Source organism: Parus major, chromosome 13, assembly GCF_001522545.3.
Source record: "Parus major isolate Abel chromosome 13, Parus_major1.1, whole genome shotgun sequence".
Lineage (NCBI taxonomy): Eukaryota > Metazoa > Chordata > Aves > Passeriformes > Paridae > Parus > Parus major.
Window position 1 is genome coordinate 15,362,499 of NC_031782.1, and position 18,471 is coordinate 15,380,969.

Here is an 18,471-nt window from a genome sequence, read left to right on the forward strand (position 1 = left end):
GTGATTCTGTTTGTTATATAAAAGAAATACATTGTGTAAATTCAGAATTCTGCAGTCCGAAGAGGCAGCTCCAGGGTAGTTGGCTGATTAAAAGCCTAATGGAATTAACAGTTTTCCAGCCAGCACAGCCTGGTATCTTGCACAGAGTAGTACAGTTAATTTTGACATATTGTCCCCAGGAAAAAAGCAAGTGGTTCACCAAGAGGTTGCACAGAATACACAGTTTGAGAAGAGTGAACAGGAAATTCTGTAGTTCTGTACATCTGTATTAACACTTGAAGATCTGGTCTGCCACAAGGTGCTTTTCCCTGAGCATGTGTCTGTGCCTTTGTTTTAAGGTTCCCCGTGTCCCGGTGCATACGCTCGCTATGGTTGTACCTCCCCAGGAGCCTGACAGGACCCCTCAAGAGAACTCCCCACCTCTCTTGGGAGTGGTGAAAGGTCAGTATGTAGCCACTCAGAGAATATATATGATTTGGAAATGGATAGACATGGGGACCATTTTATTAGAGCTTATGAACAGTGTAGTCCATTCCATCAGTTTTTGAACACTTCAAGTACAACTTATAACTATTTTATATAGTTCATAGTTTTTTCCTTATTTTCTTGCATTCTACAGTATAGAAACACTGGTTGTTCTAACCTTATTGTGCTTATTCTAATTTGTTAGAATTATATTTATTCTGTTTTTTATGGAAGAAAATGCTTGTGCTAACTGTTCTAGTGCAGACAGATAAAAAAGTTAATGTACTCTAGGTGTGGTGTTCACTTTTGAATATTGTACATTGGATTTGTCTTCTAGAATAGTTGCAGCTATTATCCATGAACTTGTTGCACCAACTTTTTTCTGTTCCATCAGTAGCAATGGAAACAAGATGGCACTATAAAATACCAGTGCAGATCTACTTACAGAAGAGCTTTTGTTGTATTAGTAATAGTTCTCTTGTGAGTAATCGTAACATCAGAGTTTTTGATTTCAACATTGTCAAACTGATTGGTTATAACTCCTTGAAGTTATTAGATTGCAATTAGGGAGTTTGTTTCCAGCTGTGGATTCTGTAATAAAATCTTGGTATCTGCTCAGTCAGCTCAGAAAGAGAAGCAGATTCACAAATGCAGTTACAAACTGCAGCTCCTAATGACCTACAGTTTTGGATGGGGATCTTAAGCATTACAGTGTCCAAAGCTCTGTTAGCTAGATCTGCTTAAATTCTTTGCTTGAGGAAACACTGAGCATTTCCAGAGCAAACAAACAAGCATAAACTCCTTAGGGGCATAAATAAAGAGAGAAAAACATCATGTACCTGCTGGTGTCTGAATGTGCAGCTGTGCCCCTCTCCATGCATATGCCATGTGTGTGACCTCTCAGATACACTTGCTGTCTCATTTCCTAGGATGTGCAACACTTGATATTTTGGATTTCAGAAAAAATGAATACCAAACAAATGAAAAGAATATATAACTTCTGGTTCAAATAACCCACCAAAAATATACAATATGTGTGCCTTCCAGTTCAATGCCTGAGCATGGTGGAGTGGGAGTGTTCTGGGAGCACATTTTGTGGTGCATGGGAATCAGTAAGGGATTAGTTGATGCTGAGTCAGAAGACACTGAAGTTAAAAGCTGAAAGTTTCATTTTATTTAATCCAATTATGAAAAGCAAATAGTTGACTGTAGTTTAGGAAACAGCTCTCATTACAAACACATTATTGCCAATGTCAGCACATCCTTAGGTGTGTTTTTTGCAGCACTGTGATGTTGGGACTGGCACAGGGAGATCTCATTGTTCACAGGGGTTCAGGACATGCTTCATGCATGTCAGCAAAACTCATCTGTGCTGCGTTGCAGGAGATGCAGCAATCCCAAACGTGTCATTGGGCTGATGAAGCATTCCCAAAAGCTCTGTGCAAAGCTTTTGTGTCTCTCAGATCTTTAGGGGGGAAATGGTATTTTTGTGCTACACTCTGTGCTCATTGCAGTGCAGAGTTGGTGTGCTGTGCTGAACTGCCATTTGTGACTTGTTACACACAGGAGGCTTTAATTCACCAGACTTCCATCACTAAACTTCTTGGGAGAGGAGGGGCAGAAGAGGGGGTGAATTGAGGTGTTTGTTATTTCTGAGGCAGGAGAGCAGTCAAGTTCTTGCATAACAAAATTGTTTATCTGGAGCAGAACAATTACTTGCCTTCAATTAGAAGTAGCCCATGAGTTTTTTTTATAAGCTGTGAACTACTGGGAGGCAGGAGATCAGTACCTGGCCTCCTTAACCTTAGCACAGTAAGATTATTTTTTTTTTATGGACCTGTCTGAGTTTTGCAAGAAATGCAATAATGACACTTTTTTTTTTTTTTCTGATGAGTTCTTGGCAAGTCAAATGTAAAACTTGAACACATTTAAGTGTTCCTATTACAATTCAGATATGACATGAGGTTTTTCAAGGGGAATTTAGATCTAATTTTGAATTTTATTATTATTCTTCAGTAAAGCATGGAGGCACATGGGATCATTACCATTTGAATAATTACTTTGGCAAAGAATTGAATATGGGTGTTTACTAACTGAAAAGAAAAACATTTCAGAGGCAACAGTGGATCTAGAGAGACTTAGATAAAGTTGACACACCAAGATGGTAACTGGGAAAGAACTGAAAAAAAAATTAGGTAAAAAAAGGAGCAGAGTTAATTATGGGATTGACCAGACCTCAGCTCCTACTTGCTTAGGAGGGATTTTTCTCAGTGCACTTTATTTAGCACGTGTCTGTTGTGTCCATGTAAAAGAAGTCCCAGTTCAGCTCTTTTTGCTTCCATGGGGAGAGGCAGGAGATCCCTTCCTTGGTGGATTCTGCCCATGCTGAGCAGGGCCAGGATTGCTCAGCAGCAGCTCAGCACAAAGAGCTTTTTGGGTACAAAACCCAAGTGTGCTGTTTGCACAGGCCTGAGGGTCTGTCTGATGCAGGGCTGTGCTGCAGCTCCACGTGGTCCTGCAGCTGCTTCCCTGCAAGAGGGGCTTGGAGTTCCCTTGGAAGAGTCCAAAGGAATGCTGCTGGATTTCTTCAGGAAACCAGCTGATGATAATCCCCTCTACTTTGTAAATGCAAGTGAATGGTTCCTGCAGAGCCTTGTGCAATGTGCAGGGCTGGAGCACAGAGCATGCTCTTCATCAAACATGCTGGGACAAAAAGGGATGCTCAGGGAGCCTGTGGAAAGCAGCAGGGTTGCTTTCTTAGTCAAAATATTTTTACTAACATCAGCTGTTTTTAAACATGTCAAAGTGGCCTGGTTTTGGAGAATGAGGTATCAGGTTTTCAGTAAATTTTTCCCCAGATTTATTTTACTTCATACTCTGAAATTGTGCTTGCATATGAACCAATTAGCCTAAAGTGAGTACTTAAAACCTGTCAACATGCTGTCATTAGACTTTCCTAGTGTCATTTTAAAGTGGGCAGCAGTTCTTATTTGGGGTGCAGGGTTTTTTTAGAATTACACAGAGACCAAATAGATTTATTCAGATGAAAGCTGCCCACATTTGCCTTTTATACCTGTGAAGGAGACCAGAGTTCCCCTAAAGCTGAGTGGTACTTTTGGAATCTCAAAGCTTTCTCAGATAGATATTCAATACATCTGGATCCCCATGCTAAATCTAACAATATGATGGAGTAGAGAAGGGGAAGAAAAACAAACTCTCTGTAACTTTGATAGATATAAATTCAGTAAATATTTTTACTCTGATACCTGACTTCTATGCCTAATACTGAATTATATATCCCAGCAGAGATCTCATGCATTGTGTGATTTAATAAAAATAGGGGCCAGATTAACAGTAAAATTAAGAAGTTATGTAGCTTTCATGGAGGTAAAAACATTAGTATGGCAAATTGATATTCCTGCTTTTCCAGCTTTTGCATTCTGATTTTTACCAGTTTTTTCCAGTGCACAGTCCCAGCTGCCTGTTCATTGTTTAATGTGCTTCACCATCTTCTGATCAATTCTTACCATTTTCTCCTTGAAACTTCCTGCCTGGGTCAGCAGCTAGCCCAGGTATCTGGGATGAGCTCCCAAGGGAGATTTCACCATCTATGCCTCCTGACTTCTGAACTTTACTAATACTTTCTTTGTAGACATAAAGACTTCTTTTCTGCAAATCCTCAGCAGTGCAGGCAGCTGGTTTGACACCCAGACGTGTGTAGGTGCCCAGGAGCACAAATGTGTAACAATCTTTACATGGTGGTTTGTGAAATTCTGTTCCTTTTAAGCTTCACTCACCTGCTTGCCACCAACTAATTCAATTACATCTTAGCAATTTTTCCAGTTATATACCATGAACCAGAGGAAACTTGGAAAGAAGACTTAAGATTGGAAAGTAGCTCAAATTTTTGAATGGCTGAAAATTGAGTTCAGCTTGGCTTAGTTTCAGCTGTGTGTATCCAACAGCCATTGCATGTTGGATAGCCTTGCACCTATTTTCTGCAATTTTCCATAGAAACAACTGCAGGAGTGATAAAGACTGGCAAAATTACTCCATGATTCCAGAAGGGATACTGTGAACATACTCTAACTCATCATTCAGCCTTCTACCAATTAACCTCTTCTTTAGAAAGAAGAATTCAGTATGTATGAAAAACCATGTAGTAGATGAATTTGCTTGGGAAATGCAGGCTTAATTTTTTTTTCCAAATTAGCAAGATTATTTAATATTGTTCTTTGAATTTGTGTGTTTATGGGGCAACTGATTGTTTCTCAGGTCCTTAGAGATGAGTTTCTTACTGATACAAATAATCGTTAAAACACTGAATTTTCATGAAAGTTCAGCATTGAATTTTATTCATGTTAATGAGGCTGGTGAGTTTTAATTGCAGGCTGCAAATTGAACTCTCAACTTCTGAGTGAAATCAGATTTACAAAAAGAAATCTCAAGTGCAAGAACAATGGACAAGCAATTCTGTTACAGAGCACATAAATGACATGGTGATTCATTCAGATTTATATAACAGGCTCTCCAGCAGAGAAGATGTACTTGAATGTACAAATGTGTATCACACAGCTGACTTTTTTCTTACTCCCTTTTTTTTTTTATGCTGGAAAAAAATCTTTTGGACTTTACTGTTTGGATTTCAAACCACTTTTTCTTTTTTTTTTTCATTTGACAATGACAATAGAAATTAAGGAGCTGTTAACAAATCTCGTAATTTTGTCTAATAAAATATAAAGTATAATACAACTGAAAGGCATATAAATTAGTTCTTTCCTGGGAAAAGTGACATCCTATGGATTATAAATCAGAGCTAGAGGAGCAACTTCCTTGAGAATTATAAGCACTCATGAGGAAATACAGTATCAGACTTACTTGTTTGCAGCAACTGTATAAATACTGAATGTGTTCTAAGCAAATTTAAATTTGAAGAGTTCAATTGCTTGAGAAATCCTCCTGAGGACTACAGAACTGAAGGATATTTTTCCAGGTTCTTGCTCCAAGTGTTTAGGGATTTTAAATGTTATTTGCAGCCAGAAGCATTAAAACCTGGTCATGGTGTCCTCTCTGCCTGTTGCTGGCTGCTCAAGGGACCAGGAAAGATGCCTGGGAGGGGCTGGTTGGGGTGAGTGGGCTGTTGGAGATAATCTGAAGGGAGAAGTACAGGAAATTGCCATAGGAAATACCTGTCACTTCCTGGAGAGAAGTGGAGATCAGAGAAGTGCATGGGATGCTGTGTTTGGGCAGAGCAGGTCTTACCCCAAGTCATAAATGTGGTCACAAACCTGGCTGAAGATCTGTGCATGCTCTGCAGGAATTGTGATGAAGGCTCAGTTTGGACAGGGTAGGGAGCAAAACTTGTGGGAATGTGGAAATGGAAATAAAAGAGTAATTGATTATACTGATCACAAAATAATTGGGGAGTCAGTCCCTTCTTTACTCTGTGGCTTTCCTAGCATGCCTAGAACCACTCTGGGTTTCCTGATACATTTTTTTCCTGTGGTACTGGATGGCAGGTGGTATCTGTGTAGCAACATCTGGATTTCAGTCATCTTCAGTCTAAATAACTTTCTTTCCTCTTAAACAAGTCTTCTAAAAGTGGTGAAAATTGTTGCTCTACAGGTCAAATTGACAGCTTATTGTTGCTAGGTGTAATTCAGTAGTAGGATGATTGTGTATATGACTGATGCTGCCCCCAAAAGATAAATGTACAAAATAAATTGTAAACAAAAAATATTGACATGATAATGATCTGGCCTGTGATTGGATTCTAAGTCTTACTGTATTTATGTATTTCAAAAAGTGTAAATTGTGTGTTCATAATTCTGTACTAAAATGGGCACAGAATTTTTCAGGATATTTTAATATAGAGGAGATTTGGATAAACCAGGAAATGCTACTTTTTAGTATATCCAATATTTGCATATTCAAAGCTACCAACAGTGTAGCTTCTCCATCTCTGACTGTTCTGGTGAACATGTCAGGTTTAGCAGATCTTTCTTCCTACCCCTTGTTCTCTTCCAATATCTCCACTTAGAGACTGAAGCTGTTTTCTGGCATAGAAAGGGTGATCTGGAAAGGGTCACCTGGAAAGTGGCCCTGCTATCTAATTAGCAGCTGATTAATGTTAATTTCTGTACCTTCTCTGGAACTTGAGAGCCCAGCTAGTCTCCTAACACCCATCTTCAGAAACTGCCCCACTTTTCCATGATGATTCCCAGTTGGAGCTGCTGTCTGAGCCCAGCCCTGGCTCCTCCAGCCCAGCCCAGCTCTCAAAGTGGGGCTGTGCTTCTGCTCTTTCCTTCCTCTTGTGCTCTTAGAAAAGCTTTCCAGGCTTGTTTTCTCCCCAGCTCAGACTTAATTGGGAGGGACAACATTGATACTTTATTATTTGGGAGGTTCTTGGAAGGCAGCTTTTCTTTCCTGGAGTGATAGAAGGTGTCCAGAGCTGCTGGGCTGTGGGAATGCCCTGTGTGAGGATGGGAATGACAGACACAGGAACCTTAGGGGTGATGTTAAGCAGGGCAGAGGGTTCCCATCTCAGCTGAAGGCAGGGTTCATTTGCAGTTTGCTTACTGTAGCAATGGAGCACAGCTTAGTTTCAAAACAACAATATAGACAAGCTGTTCAGAGATTTTTGGTGAGTGCAAATGTATTTCTCAAGAATAGTCTCAAAAACCTGTAAACCACACTTGTTAAAATTAAAGGATAACCCCTGAGTGCACAACAAAACCAAAGAGGCCAGGGGTTAGAGCAGGCTTGAACTAAAGAGCCAGGAATTTCTGAATTTCCCCCAAATTCCTTATTGTTTGCTGAGAAATTGGCTGGGGACTCACTTATGCTTCGGAGGCAAAGCATCAGCAGTGGTGGGCAGAGGTGCTCAGCTGGAACCACTGACCTGCACAAAGTATGGAGCTGCAGAAGGAGCATCCTGAAGGGTGGCTCCAGGGGATTCTGGGCTGTTTCCTGGGATTAATAAGATTCTTGTTGTTTCTCTTATAACTAGATATGCTTTGCTTTCCTAGGAGTCTGCTGAAAGTGTGCAGTACAGAGTTGGTCCAATTATATTTTCATATTTGCTCTTTCTCTTTATAAGGGAAAAAATCTCACGTTTGTTTGGTTTACAATTAGTTCCTCCAAAAAAAGATTCATTTCAAAGTGAGGTGTATATGACTCTTGTTTGGACAGCAATGCAAAGTGAAGTTTGTGAATTAGTGTATTGGTGAAGGATGGCCCAGAGAGAAATAAATCTGTTTCAGGAAACTTAATCCTTCCAGGGCTGGTGTCTGATTCATGATTTAGTTCTTGCATCCAGACTTGGACTTAACTGTGTCACGTTTAAGTAACTTTATTAAACCATGGCTCAAACTGTACATCATTTTAGTTCCCCTTTTAATGATTAATTATGTGAGTCTGCTTTGTAAAACTTGAAGTTTTCTTTCCTTTTTTGTTTTTTTTTTGCTTTTTGAAGGCTCCATATATCAGTATTTGGGTAAAGCAAATGAGTATTAGTGCAGAAAATTATCTAATCACACTAAAACTTTTCACATTTTTAATTAAAGTTCTGACACTAAAGTATTAATTAAAATTTCAGCACTTAATATATTCCTTTCTACTGAAAGATGTGACTAGAATTTCCCAGATGTGGCTTTTGGGAAAGCAGCCATGGGTTGCTTGAGGGCAGTCAGCAGTTGGGGCAGGGCTGCCCAGGTTTGGTGGGCCTTGGTGAAGGCTATTTTTAAAGTCTTTATAATGAACAGGATTGTTCATTTTTTACTGGAAGGGGAAGTGAGCAAGTCATTAGTTTGGTCCCAGAATTTTTAAAAAGATGCTAAAACTTCACACTCCATTTGAAAGCACTAAGGATTCTGCTTGTAATGCCAAGGTGAATGCTACAATGTTTGGAGAAATCCTAATTCAAAGTATCATCTTACTGTCAGGTTAGTCTGCTCTCAACTATAGAGTCTTTCTGCTCCTAACCTTGCTGTTGGAAGTCAGCCTCCGGAAAATACTCTTACTTTAAGCTCTGCACTCACAGAAGAACTTTGGGAACTCAGTAAATCATGTAAATTGCCTTGCTGTTCTTGCTGATTCCCCTTCCCAAGTGCATTGTCACATATGTCAGAAATTATCAAGGTTCCTTGTAAGATTAAAGTAGCTGTGCTCAAAGGGATATGAGGACCAATATTGAAAATTCCATCTATCTGCTTTGTCCTTTCTTGTCTTAACATGGAGTGTAGGGTTTACCTTTCTGTGCTTTGACAGATGTGCAGTGTTAGTTGTAAAGATTTTTTTTTTTTTAATTTGATTTTTTTTTATTATTATTATTATTTTTGGTGGGTGAGAGGGGAGGTTTGGGGTATCTTCAGCATGGCATTTTTTCAAACATTTTTCATGTGCTTAGGTGCATCCAAGCAGAAGTCAAGTTCCCTGCAGGTAGCAGATAAGGACCTACTGCCACCTTTTCACCCATACCAGCCTTTGGAATGCATAGTAGAAGAGACTGAAGGCAAGCTGAATGAACTTGGACAGAGAATTAGTGCTATTGAAAAAGCACAACTTAAATCATTGGAATTAATTCAAGGTGAACCTTTAAATAAAGATAAGATTGAAGAACTTAAAAAGAACAGAGAAGAACAAGTACAGAAGAAGAAGAAAATATTGAAGGAGCTGCAGAAGGTGGAAAGGCAGTTGCAGATGAAAACCCAACAGCAGTTTACCAAAGAATATTTGGAGACCAAAGGTCAGACAGACACACCACCTACCCTGCAGCAGCAGTGCTCACTTACAGGGGTCTTCCCAGAAGTGGAAGCTGATAAGGGTCTGCCAGAGGATAACTTTTCAGGGTTACCTCAGGTTGACACAATCTTGTCTAAAGATGATGAGCAGCACCAGTCTCCAGCACCTGCTGAACAAATAGAGTTTGTCCCTATCCAGCCTTTGCCAGCACCGCAATGTAATTTTTCTGGTAACTTAGGTTATAATGGGACAGAGTCTCTTGAACTTCAGAAAGCATTAGGGAATCAGCAGAATGTAGGACAGCAGCAGCAAATTGCTGGGCAGGGGCTCTTAGTTCAAGAACCAGACGGATTAATGGTTGCCACTCCAGCACAGACGCTTACCGACACTCTTGATGACCTAATAGCAGGTGGGTTAAGAAATATACCTATTTTTGCATTAATTTGTGTGCTCAGTTTCCCTCTCTCTCCTTCCCTCCAAACACGTCTTGGGGTTTTCCAGTTTGGGAATACTTGCTTAAGAATAAAGTTCCTGATTAGTGCTATTAATCCTAACAGTGACTTCCAATTCTAACATGATACTTTTAAATACCTTTTTTTCCAAAGTGCAAAACTTCCTGTACTGGACACCTGTTTTAGCCCCTTTGGCCTCATCTTTTTCTGTGCTTCTTTAAAAAGCCTCATCATGAGTAATTAGTAGTGCCCATTAGGAAACCCAAAAGCATGATTTATATCTTCTGACAGATTTATATCTTCTGTAGAATTTTCTGTGCAGGCTTATCAGTGACTTTCTTCAATGTGGTAGCCATCTCTAGAAAGAGCCAAATTGTTGTCACTTTTATGGACAAACACATCCCTGTCCTTGCTGCTGGAGCTTAAGCACAACCTGGAGTCCGCGTGCAACCGCTCCGTTCTGTGACGGCTTGTGCTTGCAGAATCCCTGCTAAACCCTGGGTGTTGTACAGGAATATCTGCTGGTTAGATGTTCCACATGGCAAAAACCTGTCTTGTTAGCTGGATGAAAAGCAAAAAGCCCAACATCCTTCCACGTGTTGGTACGGTGTGAAGAGGAATGGGAATGCCCACACATCGGGTTGTGTGAGTCCCCTTGTGCAGAAACAGGGATCACTTTGGGTGACTTCATTTCGTGGACTTGACTAGGATTGAGGTTTGCTGCTGGAGGTATGTAGGATATAGCCAGTGTTGTTTGGTCTGTAGTTTTTTTTTTTCTTATTCAGTGTTTTTCAACTTTTCTTTGTACCTTGTGCCTGTACCCCTGCCCGTTATTTTCCTGTCTGTCTCCCTCTGCCCCTCCCGTTTCGTAGTCACTGCCGTGTCCTCTGATGTCAAGGCTGTAGAAGTGTGCAGTGAGATCTTTGGCCAGCCATTCTTGGGGAGGCTTTGGAATGCTAATTGCATCAAGTTCATGCAAGTCAAGACTACTTGTGACTTTGCAACCTCCCATGCAACCCAGAGTTGATGGAGTAGTGGGGTGGTTGTACCAACTCCTGTCCTCTCCTCACTGTAATTCCGGTTGTTTATAGAGCATCGGTTTTAGTTCCCCCTGTTCTGGCACAGTGAGCCTCCCTCCCTGCTCTCTGGTGCTCTTCAGAATACTCAGCCAACATTAAAACATGCTCAGTTTTTATTACTCAAAATTTTAGTACTGGACTGTATAAGGAGGAAAATTTAAATGGGTAACACAAAACAATCAACAAGGGATTAATCTTTGGAGTAGCTGCTGTTGCTGAGAGTTGAACGTGTCTGGCACAAGGCCATGGATTCTGTACCCTCTCGTGGTCAGCAGCTCATTCTACAGCCACAAACTCAGTGTCCCCACTGTGAAAAGTGCTGCAGTCCAGCTGAGTGTGAGAACTGTGCTGTGGGAAACAAGATTGCAAATAGCCAGAAAAACTGTATCTTAGAAATCATTTTAAAGGGTTGAATAGACATCGGTTTGCTTTCTGAAAAGAGCTCCTGGTTTTGCTAAGTAATTAAAGACATTTTTTGCTAAGACATGAGACTCACTTATTTAAAAAATTGCTACAAATAGCATCTTCTTCTGCTTTAGAAACAACATTTACAGAAATGCAACTTGAGGAGTCTTTAGCTATTGAGTTCCAGAGGCTTCTGCAAAAATTTATTGATGTTGCTTTATTGAAATATATTTTCTTCTGAAATTTGTAAGTTTCTTTCACTTCCCTCTAAAAAAAATTGTCAGAAGATAGATACCTTTCTAACTTTGTAAATCCAGACTGTAAAAGTGACCTCCACATAAATTGTAATTCTACTGTATCTCAGATTTATAGCCATGTAAAAACAAACTGTAAATTTATCTATTCATACTTTGAGCTTTTTGATCCATATCTTAAATGCACTTTTCCCACAAACTTACCCATCAGTCCTTAATTTTCTAGAGAAGTTTTGAGCAATAGAAACTGTTACAAGATCTGTTTTTACATGCCCACTACAGATGCCAGGTGAAACAGTTCAGGGCCTTGTGTCTGGTGCATGGCAAGCCTGGGTTTCAGGGAACTTGTGTCCAATGCTCAGGGTGTCATTGAGGGCTCCCCTTGATCCCACTGCTGGAGCTGCAGTGATCTTAGTGAGTAACTCTGCATTTAGAAGAGGTATGAGCATTTTTATTCCTTCTGAATATTTCAGTTTGGGTGGGGATTGCTTCAGAAGAACAGAAATTATTTTTCTCTCTGCCCTGAAATACTTTTTACTGTTGCTTTTAGCAGTGGTGATATCCAGAGGAGGCCACAGAGATGCTCCAAGGGCTGGAGCCCCTCTGCTCTGGACCAGACTGAGAGAGCTGGGGGTGTTCACCTGGAGAAGGCTCCAGGGAGACCTCAGAGCCCCTTCCAGTGCCCAAAGGGGCTCCAGGAGAGGGACTTTGGACAAGGATCTGGAGGAGCAGTACAAGAGGGAATGGCTTCCCACTGCCAGAGGGCAGGGTTAGATGGGATATTGGGAAGAAATTCTTCCCTGTGAGGATGAGGAGAACCTGACACAGGAGAAGCTGTGGATGCCCCTGGATCTCTGGAAGTGTCCAAGGCCAGGTTGGACAGGGCTTGCAGCACCCTGGGGTAGTGTAAAGTGTCCCTGCCCATGGCAGGGGGTGGAATGAGGTGAAGATTCTTTCCAACCCAAGCCATTCTGGGATTCTGTGATGTAGGAGGCAAATCTTTCCAAGCCTGAGTAGGGACCAGTTGTAAAGGAGAATTTCAATTTCTGTGAAGATACAGATGTGTATTTTGCTGACCAATTTTATAGCAACAACATACATAAATGGAGTATTTATCTTACAATTATGCTGGCAAGATGTGTCAGCTGTGAGGTGTTTAGGTGGTGGATGTCAAGGTGCAAAGTGTCCTTGAGTCATGGCACACATCCCCTCTTTCATGAAACTACATAGAAGTAACCAAGTACCTTTTGGAAAGTCAGCTAAAACCTAAAAATGAAGCAGCTCTTTCCACTCCAGAATGTTTTGTTTGTATTGGAGTTTCTTTTGATGCGCTGCTGCAAAAATCTTGCACCTAATAGTACATTAAAGCTGTGACTTATTACAGTGAAAATTTTAACCAGATTTACAAAAGGGACAGACTTGGTGCAGTTTAGAGTGGGAAACCAATGAATTAATTTGGAACACAGCAATCATTTCTGTTACTCAATATCTATCTGGTTTCTTGGAGCCTCTTGTCTTGCATATTTGGAGTTTCATTTCACTTCACCTTCTGCATTTTCCATTGTAAATTTCTTAGCTGAAGTATCTGAACTGAGACTTTTTTTCTGGTTTAGGATATTAAAGATGAGGAACTTTTCTATGTTGCTGGGGTTTGTCTCTAGTTGGAATATTTTTGTTTCTCTTTGTTTTGCTCAGTTGGTATTTTTAGTCAAGAGACTGTGTGTGCTTTTCTGTCCCACTCTTGTCCTGTGAGCTGATGTTTCCAAACTGAAATTTCAGGTGTGTTCTGAGAAACTTTGTTGTTTGATTCTGACATTCAGATTTTAGTCTGTGATACAGAATTATGGTATTTTAAGGTAAGGATTTGGAAGGTGACATCTGAGGTACTGTGTTGAGGATTGGGGTTTGGAGTAAAACTGGTTACTGGGACAATCTGGAGTGAGGAATGGTGAGCCATGGAAGGAGCTGCAGTTACCAACATGCAAAAGCCTCTGCAGTGGCAGGTTACTGAGAAGCTGCCTGGACAGGCTGAAAGGCTGCTCAGGCTTGAAAAAGGATGATTCTCTCTGTCCTGAAAATCCCAGTTCCTTTGAGGAAAGAGGAACTGAAACCTAAGTCCAGTATTCCTGAACACCAGTGCTGGTGTCATGACAGTGGTTGGGTAGCCACAGTTTCAGCCTACAGCTGAAATCTCATCCAGAGCTGCTTGCTCCAGGTACTCTCAATGCTCCAGAGTTGTGTTTGGATAAAACACCAAATTTTGCTTTCTTTTATTTTACTCATGTTTCCTTTGATATTTTTGCATAACTTTGAAAATAGTCATCCATGTCTTTAAAGACCAGCATTCAGCTTCCAACTCATACAAGCACAGATCCTTTGGAACATTGCAAACCCTTTGTAGGACATGAGAAACCTGGATTTTCTCACATGTAGGATATTTTTTTTCTATAAGGAAGATTTTTGAATATTGAAGACTATGGACACATCTAAAAGCTCTGTCACAAAATTGGTATTTCCCTGGAGCCAGGGGCAAGCAGCATCAGTGCTGCTTTCCCTGCTAAGCTGTGGTACCACAGAGGTTCCCTGTTAATGCTGTTTTGGAACCATTGCTGCAAGGTCATTTTCAAGTTAAAAATCTGTATTTTGCTGTGTAATTTGAGCTGAGATGAATCAGCCCCATGAAACTGGAGGCAGAAGTTCTCAGGCTTTTTTTGCTCCACAGAGCACAAATTACACTGCTGCTCCATGGGCCCAGCTTGCCAAACACACTGAGGAAATAAAAAATAGCATTTTGAAAACTCCTGCCATTTTGTGAACTCAGCATTTTAAAGGGGGTGATTAATTGGTGGATATTGTAGGAATATTTGTTAAATTTTATTTTAAACCAGATTTTAGGGTATCAGTGCAGGGTTTATCTTCATTTCTACTGCCTTTGGTGTTCTCTCTCATGTTTAATGTTATTACTGTGCACATGAAATGCTTTTTGCACACTTGTATGTTTCAAACACATGATGAAAATCTAAAGTATGCAAGAAATACTTCAGTATTTTCAGTCATGGTTGTGAAATACAGAGCATTTGTAGAACCAGTGACAGCAACACTGAATATATTACTTTAAGACTCTGAAGCTGGCTCCATTGGAGTCCCTCTGCACACGCTGCTCTGCATGCACAGCACATTCATGTGGTTTTATGTGTATCTCTAGTTGCAAGAGCAGAAAAAATTGAGCCAGTGTCTTCCATGAGGAAGGACCAGCTTGATTTAACATAAGTACTTAACAAGGTGATATGGTGTTAGTATTTAGGAAGGAGTAATATGTATAAATCCAGTTATTATCTTGCACTTCAGTGCATTAAGCAAGAAAACAATCTCATTGCACTAATTAATGCTCATTTGCTGCTGGAAGTGATAATCCATAGCAAGCAGACGAAGGTGGGAGCTTTTGTATTTGAAATTTTTAATATTAGACCTGGTTTGCTTATGAAGGTTGTAAAAGAAATTAAGATCTGGTACTTCATTGCTTAAATGCATTGCTCAAATGTTAATGCTGGTTTTGCCTATGCACCAAGGAGAACTTTTTGCTTAAAAAGTGCAACTGAAAATGGAACCTCCCCAAATTTCAGTGAGCCTCCCTGCCACGTTTCCAGAACCCAATGGAACTGACCCATCTTGCCCTGCTTTAGTCTGTATTTCCTTTGTCAGGCACTGAAAGCTCTATAGGCTGAATTAGCATTATTAATGGTCATGTTGGGGCTTTTTCTGTGACTTTTCCATCTACACCATTTTCCTGTGAGTAATTGCTGGTGTATAATCTGTCAGTGCAATGAGGAAGGTTGAGCTGGGAAAGGTTTGCAAAATTCACTCTCTAAGTCATACACAGGTTTGAGTTCATCCTTCATCTTCCCTTAATGCTTGGACAAAAGCAAAATGCTGCTGCTTATTTCTTACCTGTAGCTATTAGTGTTTTCCTTTAGTTGCTTCTTCCAGGAGTGTTGCTAAATATTGTGTGTTACTAAAGCTCACTGGGTGTTCCAGCTACACAATAGAGACATTTGGCAATCCAGCAGTGACAATTCTTGTCAAATCCAGCTGCTCTATCAGCAGGGATTACTGAAGCTAAAGCACACCCGGAGTCAGGGCGTAGGTGTGTTAGACCTTCCTGGCAGCTAATCCCAGCTGATTACAGGGAATCAAGGCTCCACTTGGACTCTCATCAGGTTACAGAGGCAGGCTGGAGTGCTGGCCCTGCAGTGGATGTCCAGGGAGATTTCTCTGCTTGTTGATTTAAGACTAGGGGGAAAAAAATCGGATTCTCAATTATTCAAATTATTAATTTTTTTAATTTTTTTTTTTAAAAAAAGATGATGAAGTTGCATTCCTGAGCAATACTGGATCTTCAGGATGACATCTTTTACAGGCTGTGCATCAATCAGAATAAATTTTAGGGAGCACAGACAGTTTTCAGCTTTCTTATTTTTGTTGACTGCCCCCTCCTGTCTGCTTCCCTTCCATTCTCCTGGGTTGGTTTAACTCCGAGACATGATTAATAGTGTGAGTTGCTGTCAGTCATCTTGCTCTGAAAACTTTCTCTGGAGGCTGTGTGCACTAACCTTTATGTGAAAAAAATTGGGATTGCACAATAAGACTATGTTTTTGACCATTAGGTTTGTGTGTTAGTGATAAATAATTTGCCTGCTTCAACTGAGCATATGATTGAACTCTTTTTAACAGTGAAGGTTACAATTAGAAAAGGGTAACTAATCACCTTCATAATTCACACTTGTAATGCATACAGACTAATTCATAAAATTATTGTCTAACTCACCAGAGTTTGGAGAAGATGCTTACACTGTTTAACTGCTGCAAAGCTGCTTTTTGTTTTTAGGAACATTCAATTTGTTTCCCCCGCTACTGTTTTGATATTTAGACCATTGCAGTTTTCTGGAACTTAATATTTTTCATATAAAATGGGACGTTCCTAAGAGCAGATTAATAACCTGGTGTTCATTTTCAGCTGTGAATAGCAGAGTGCCCAGCAGCTCCACCAGCTCCTCGCACACTACGGAGTCCCCAACGCCCGAGCCCTGCCCGCAGGCTGCCAGCAATGTGCCCCCACAATCCGTGCTCCCCATGTATCCATCAGTGGACATCGATGCTCATGTGAGTAATCAACATTAGCTTGGATTGCATTTGCTCTCTTAAAAAAAGAGAAAAAATCTAGTACTGTTGGAGAAATATTAAAGTTGTCTTTATTTTTTATTTCTGAACATCTGGGGTTTTTTTTCTTTCCTGTGTGTGAAGACTGAAAGTAATCACGACACTGCGCTGACCCTGGCGTGTGCGGGAGGGCACGAGGAGCTTGTGTCTGTGCTGATCGCCCGTGGTGCCAATATTGAACACAGAGACAAGAAGGGTAAGTGAAAGCCATAACACAACTTGGCCATGAACTACAGCTGGAAACAGTGAATTTCAAAATGTGAACTGTCTTCTTGCACCTCACGTGGTAACATTGGTCATACAAAGCCAGTGAGCTTCTGTCTGCACCTGAGTGGGATCTTAAGCAGATTTGTGTTTCTGTCCCCAGGACTCATGCACTACAAATGACCTCAGCAAGCTGGATAGAGGAGCTGATGGGGGTAACCAGCCAATCTTGGCTGTCTGAGCTGAGTGGTGGCAGCTGTCAGGTTGGGTATCATTGTTCTCAGAGTTCAGAGTTCAGCAAAATCTCTCATCTTTTAGAGCTGAGAGAACAAAACCACCACTCCACGTGTTTTGGAGCTCACATTGACCACTGGCTGTCAGTGACACATGCAGGGCAGATGTGGTCACTGGTTGCAGCTTAATTTAACAGTAATTATGCAGAAAGCTGTGACTTCTCCAAGGAGAGGACTTGGTCAAAACTTAATCCAAAGTGATCACTACAAGCACTGTTTAAATTTCTTTTGAACAGCTTTTGGCTGGAATCAGAGCCTTGCTGTGACAGGGTCAGAAGAGGGTTGGGAAAGGCTCTGAGATTGTGGGATCCAGCAGGAAACCCTCAGTCTGAGGAAGAGACATGATTAATAGAAGTCATTGTGAACCAACCCGTTTGTGCACTTGTGTTCCTTAAAAATACTTCTGAGATACTCAAGGTTGCTTTTTAATGCCATCTCATGTTACTAGGTTTTACACCTTTGATTCTGGCTGCAACTGCTGGACATGTTGGTGTTGTGGAAATTCTTCTGGACAAAGGTGGGGATATAGAAGCACAGTCGGAGCGCACAAAGGACACTCCGCTTTCCTTGGCATGCTCCGGTGGACGCCAGGAGGTACAGACATGTCCTCAAAGGCCTTGACTTGTTACTTGCAGATGGGGGATTTTTTTGTACAGTGTTGGGTTTCTTCTGTTGTTGATACATCTTACTTTTTTTCTGGACAGTTTTTCACCTGTTTCAGTGTAGCTAATTTAAGGTTTTTTCCTCTTCCAAGAAAGGAAGAAATTTAAGACTTTTTTTCTTCTCTGCCTTGCCTATCCCAGTTTTGTTAGTTAATGGTCATGGTCACTTGTGATAACTTGTGGTCTTTCTTCAGTCAGTGTATCCTCACATGGTAAGTACTTCTGTGAGGGAGGCAGATATTTATTGAACAACTTTGTTCACTGAGCACTTCCCTTATCCATCTTGCCTTTTCTCAAACCTGAAACAGCCAGGGCAGGCACACAAGGACAGAAACTGGGATTTTGTGTGGGCAGTACATGGCTTTAGTGATAATGCACAGGGCTGATAAGTGCAGATGCAATGCAGGACACATTGTACCTGTCTTCTAAGGTTTTTTCAGAGCTCTGTCAGATTTGTGTGTGTGTGTTGCTTTCCAAATAAGATTTGTGAAACCCTTCCTATTTCAGTCGTGTGCATAGCACCTTAGAAGATGGTATGGAGATGGCCAGGAGCTCTGTAGTAGATTAATTTATGGATTAAAATAGTTGGCCAAAATTGGAAAGTTTCCATTTTACTTGTGAATTAACAGTAAAAGTGTTTCTAATAATAAAAGGCAAGATCAGCATGGCCTGCAGTAGCATTATATACTGAAAACTGA

The 18,471-nt window shown here is 40.7% G+C and overlaps 1 protein-coding gene across 15 annotated transcripts in view; it reads left to right on the forward strand.

The window, feature by feature from the left end:
* The window catches only part of ANKHD1 (ankyrin repeat and KH domain containing 1), a 99,855-nt gene that overhangs the window by 54,134 nt on the left and 27,250 nt on the right, over positions 1-18,471 (forward strand). For all 15 annotated transcript variants that reach the window (XM_015641767.3, XM_015641773.1, XM_033517763.1 and 12 more), the window contains exons 14-18: positions 339-441; positions 8,873-9,616; positions 16,412-16,557; positions 16,699-16,810; positions 17,560-17,705. In XM_015641767.3, the coding sequence (XP_015497253.1) occupies positions 339-441; positions 8,873-9,616; positions 16,412-16,557; positions 16,699-16,810; positions 17,560-17,705 (1,251 nt within the window). The remainder of the gene's footprint in view (positions 1-338; positions 442-8,872; positions 9,617-16,411; positions 16,558-16,698; positions 16,811-17,559; positions 17,706-18,471) is intronic.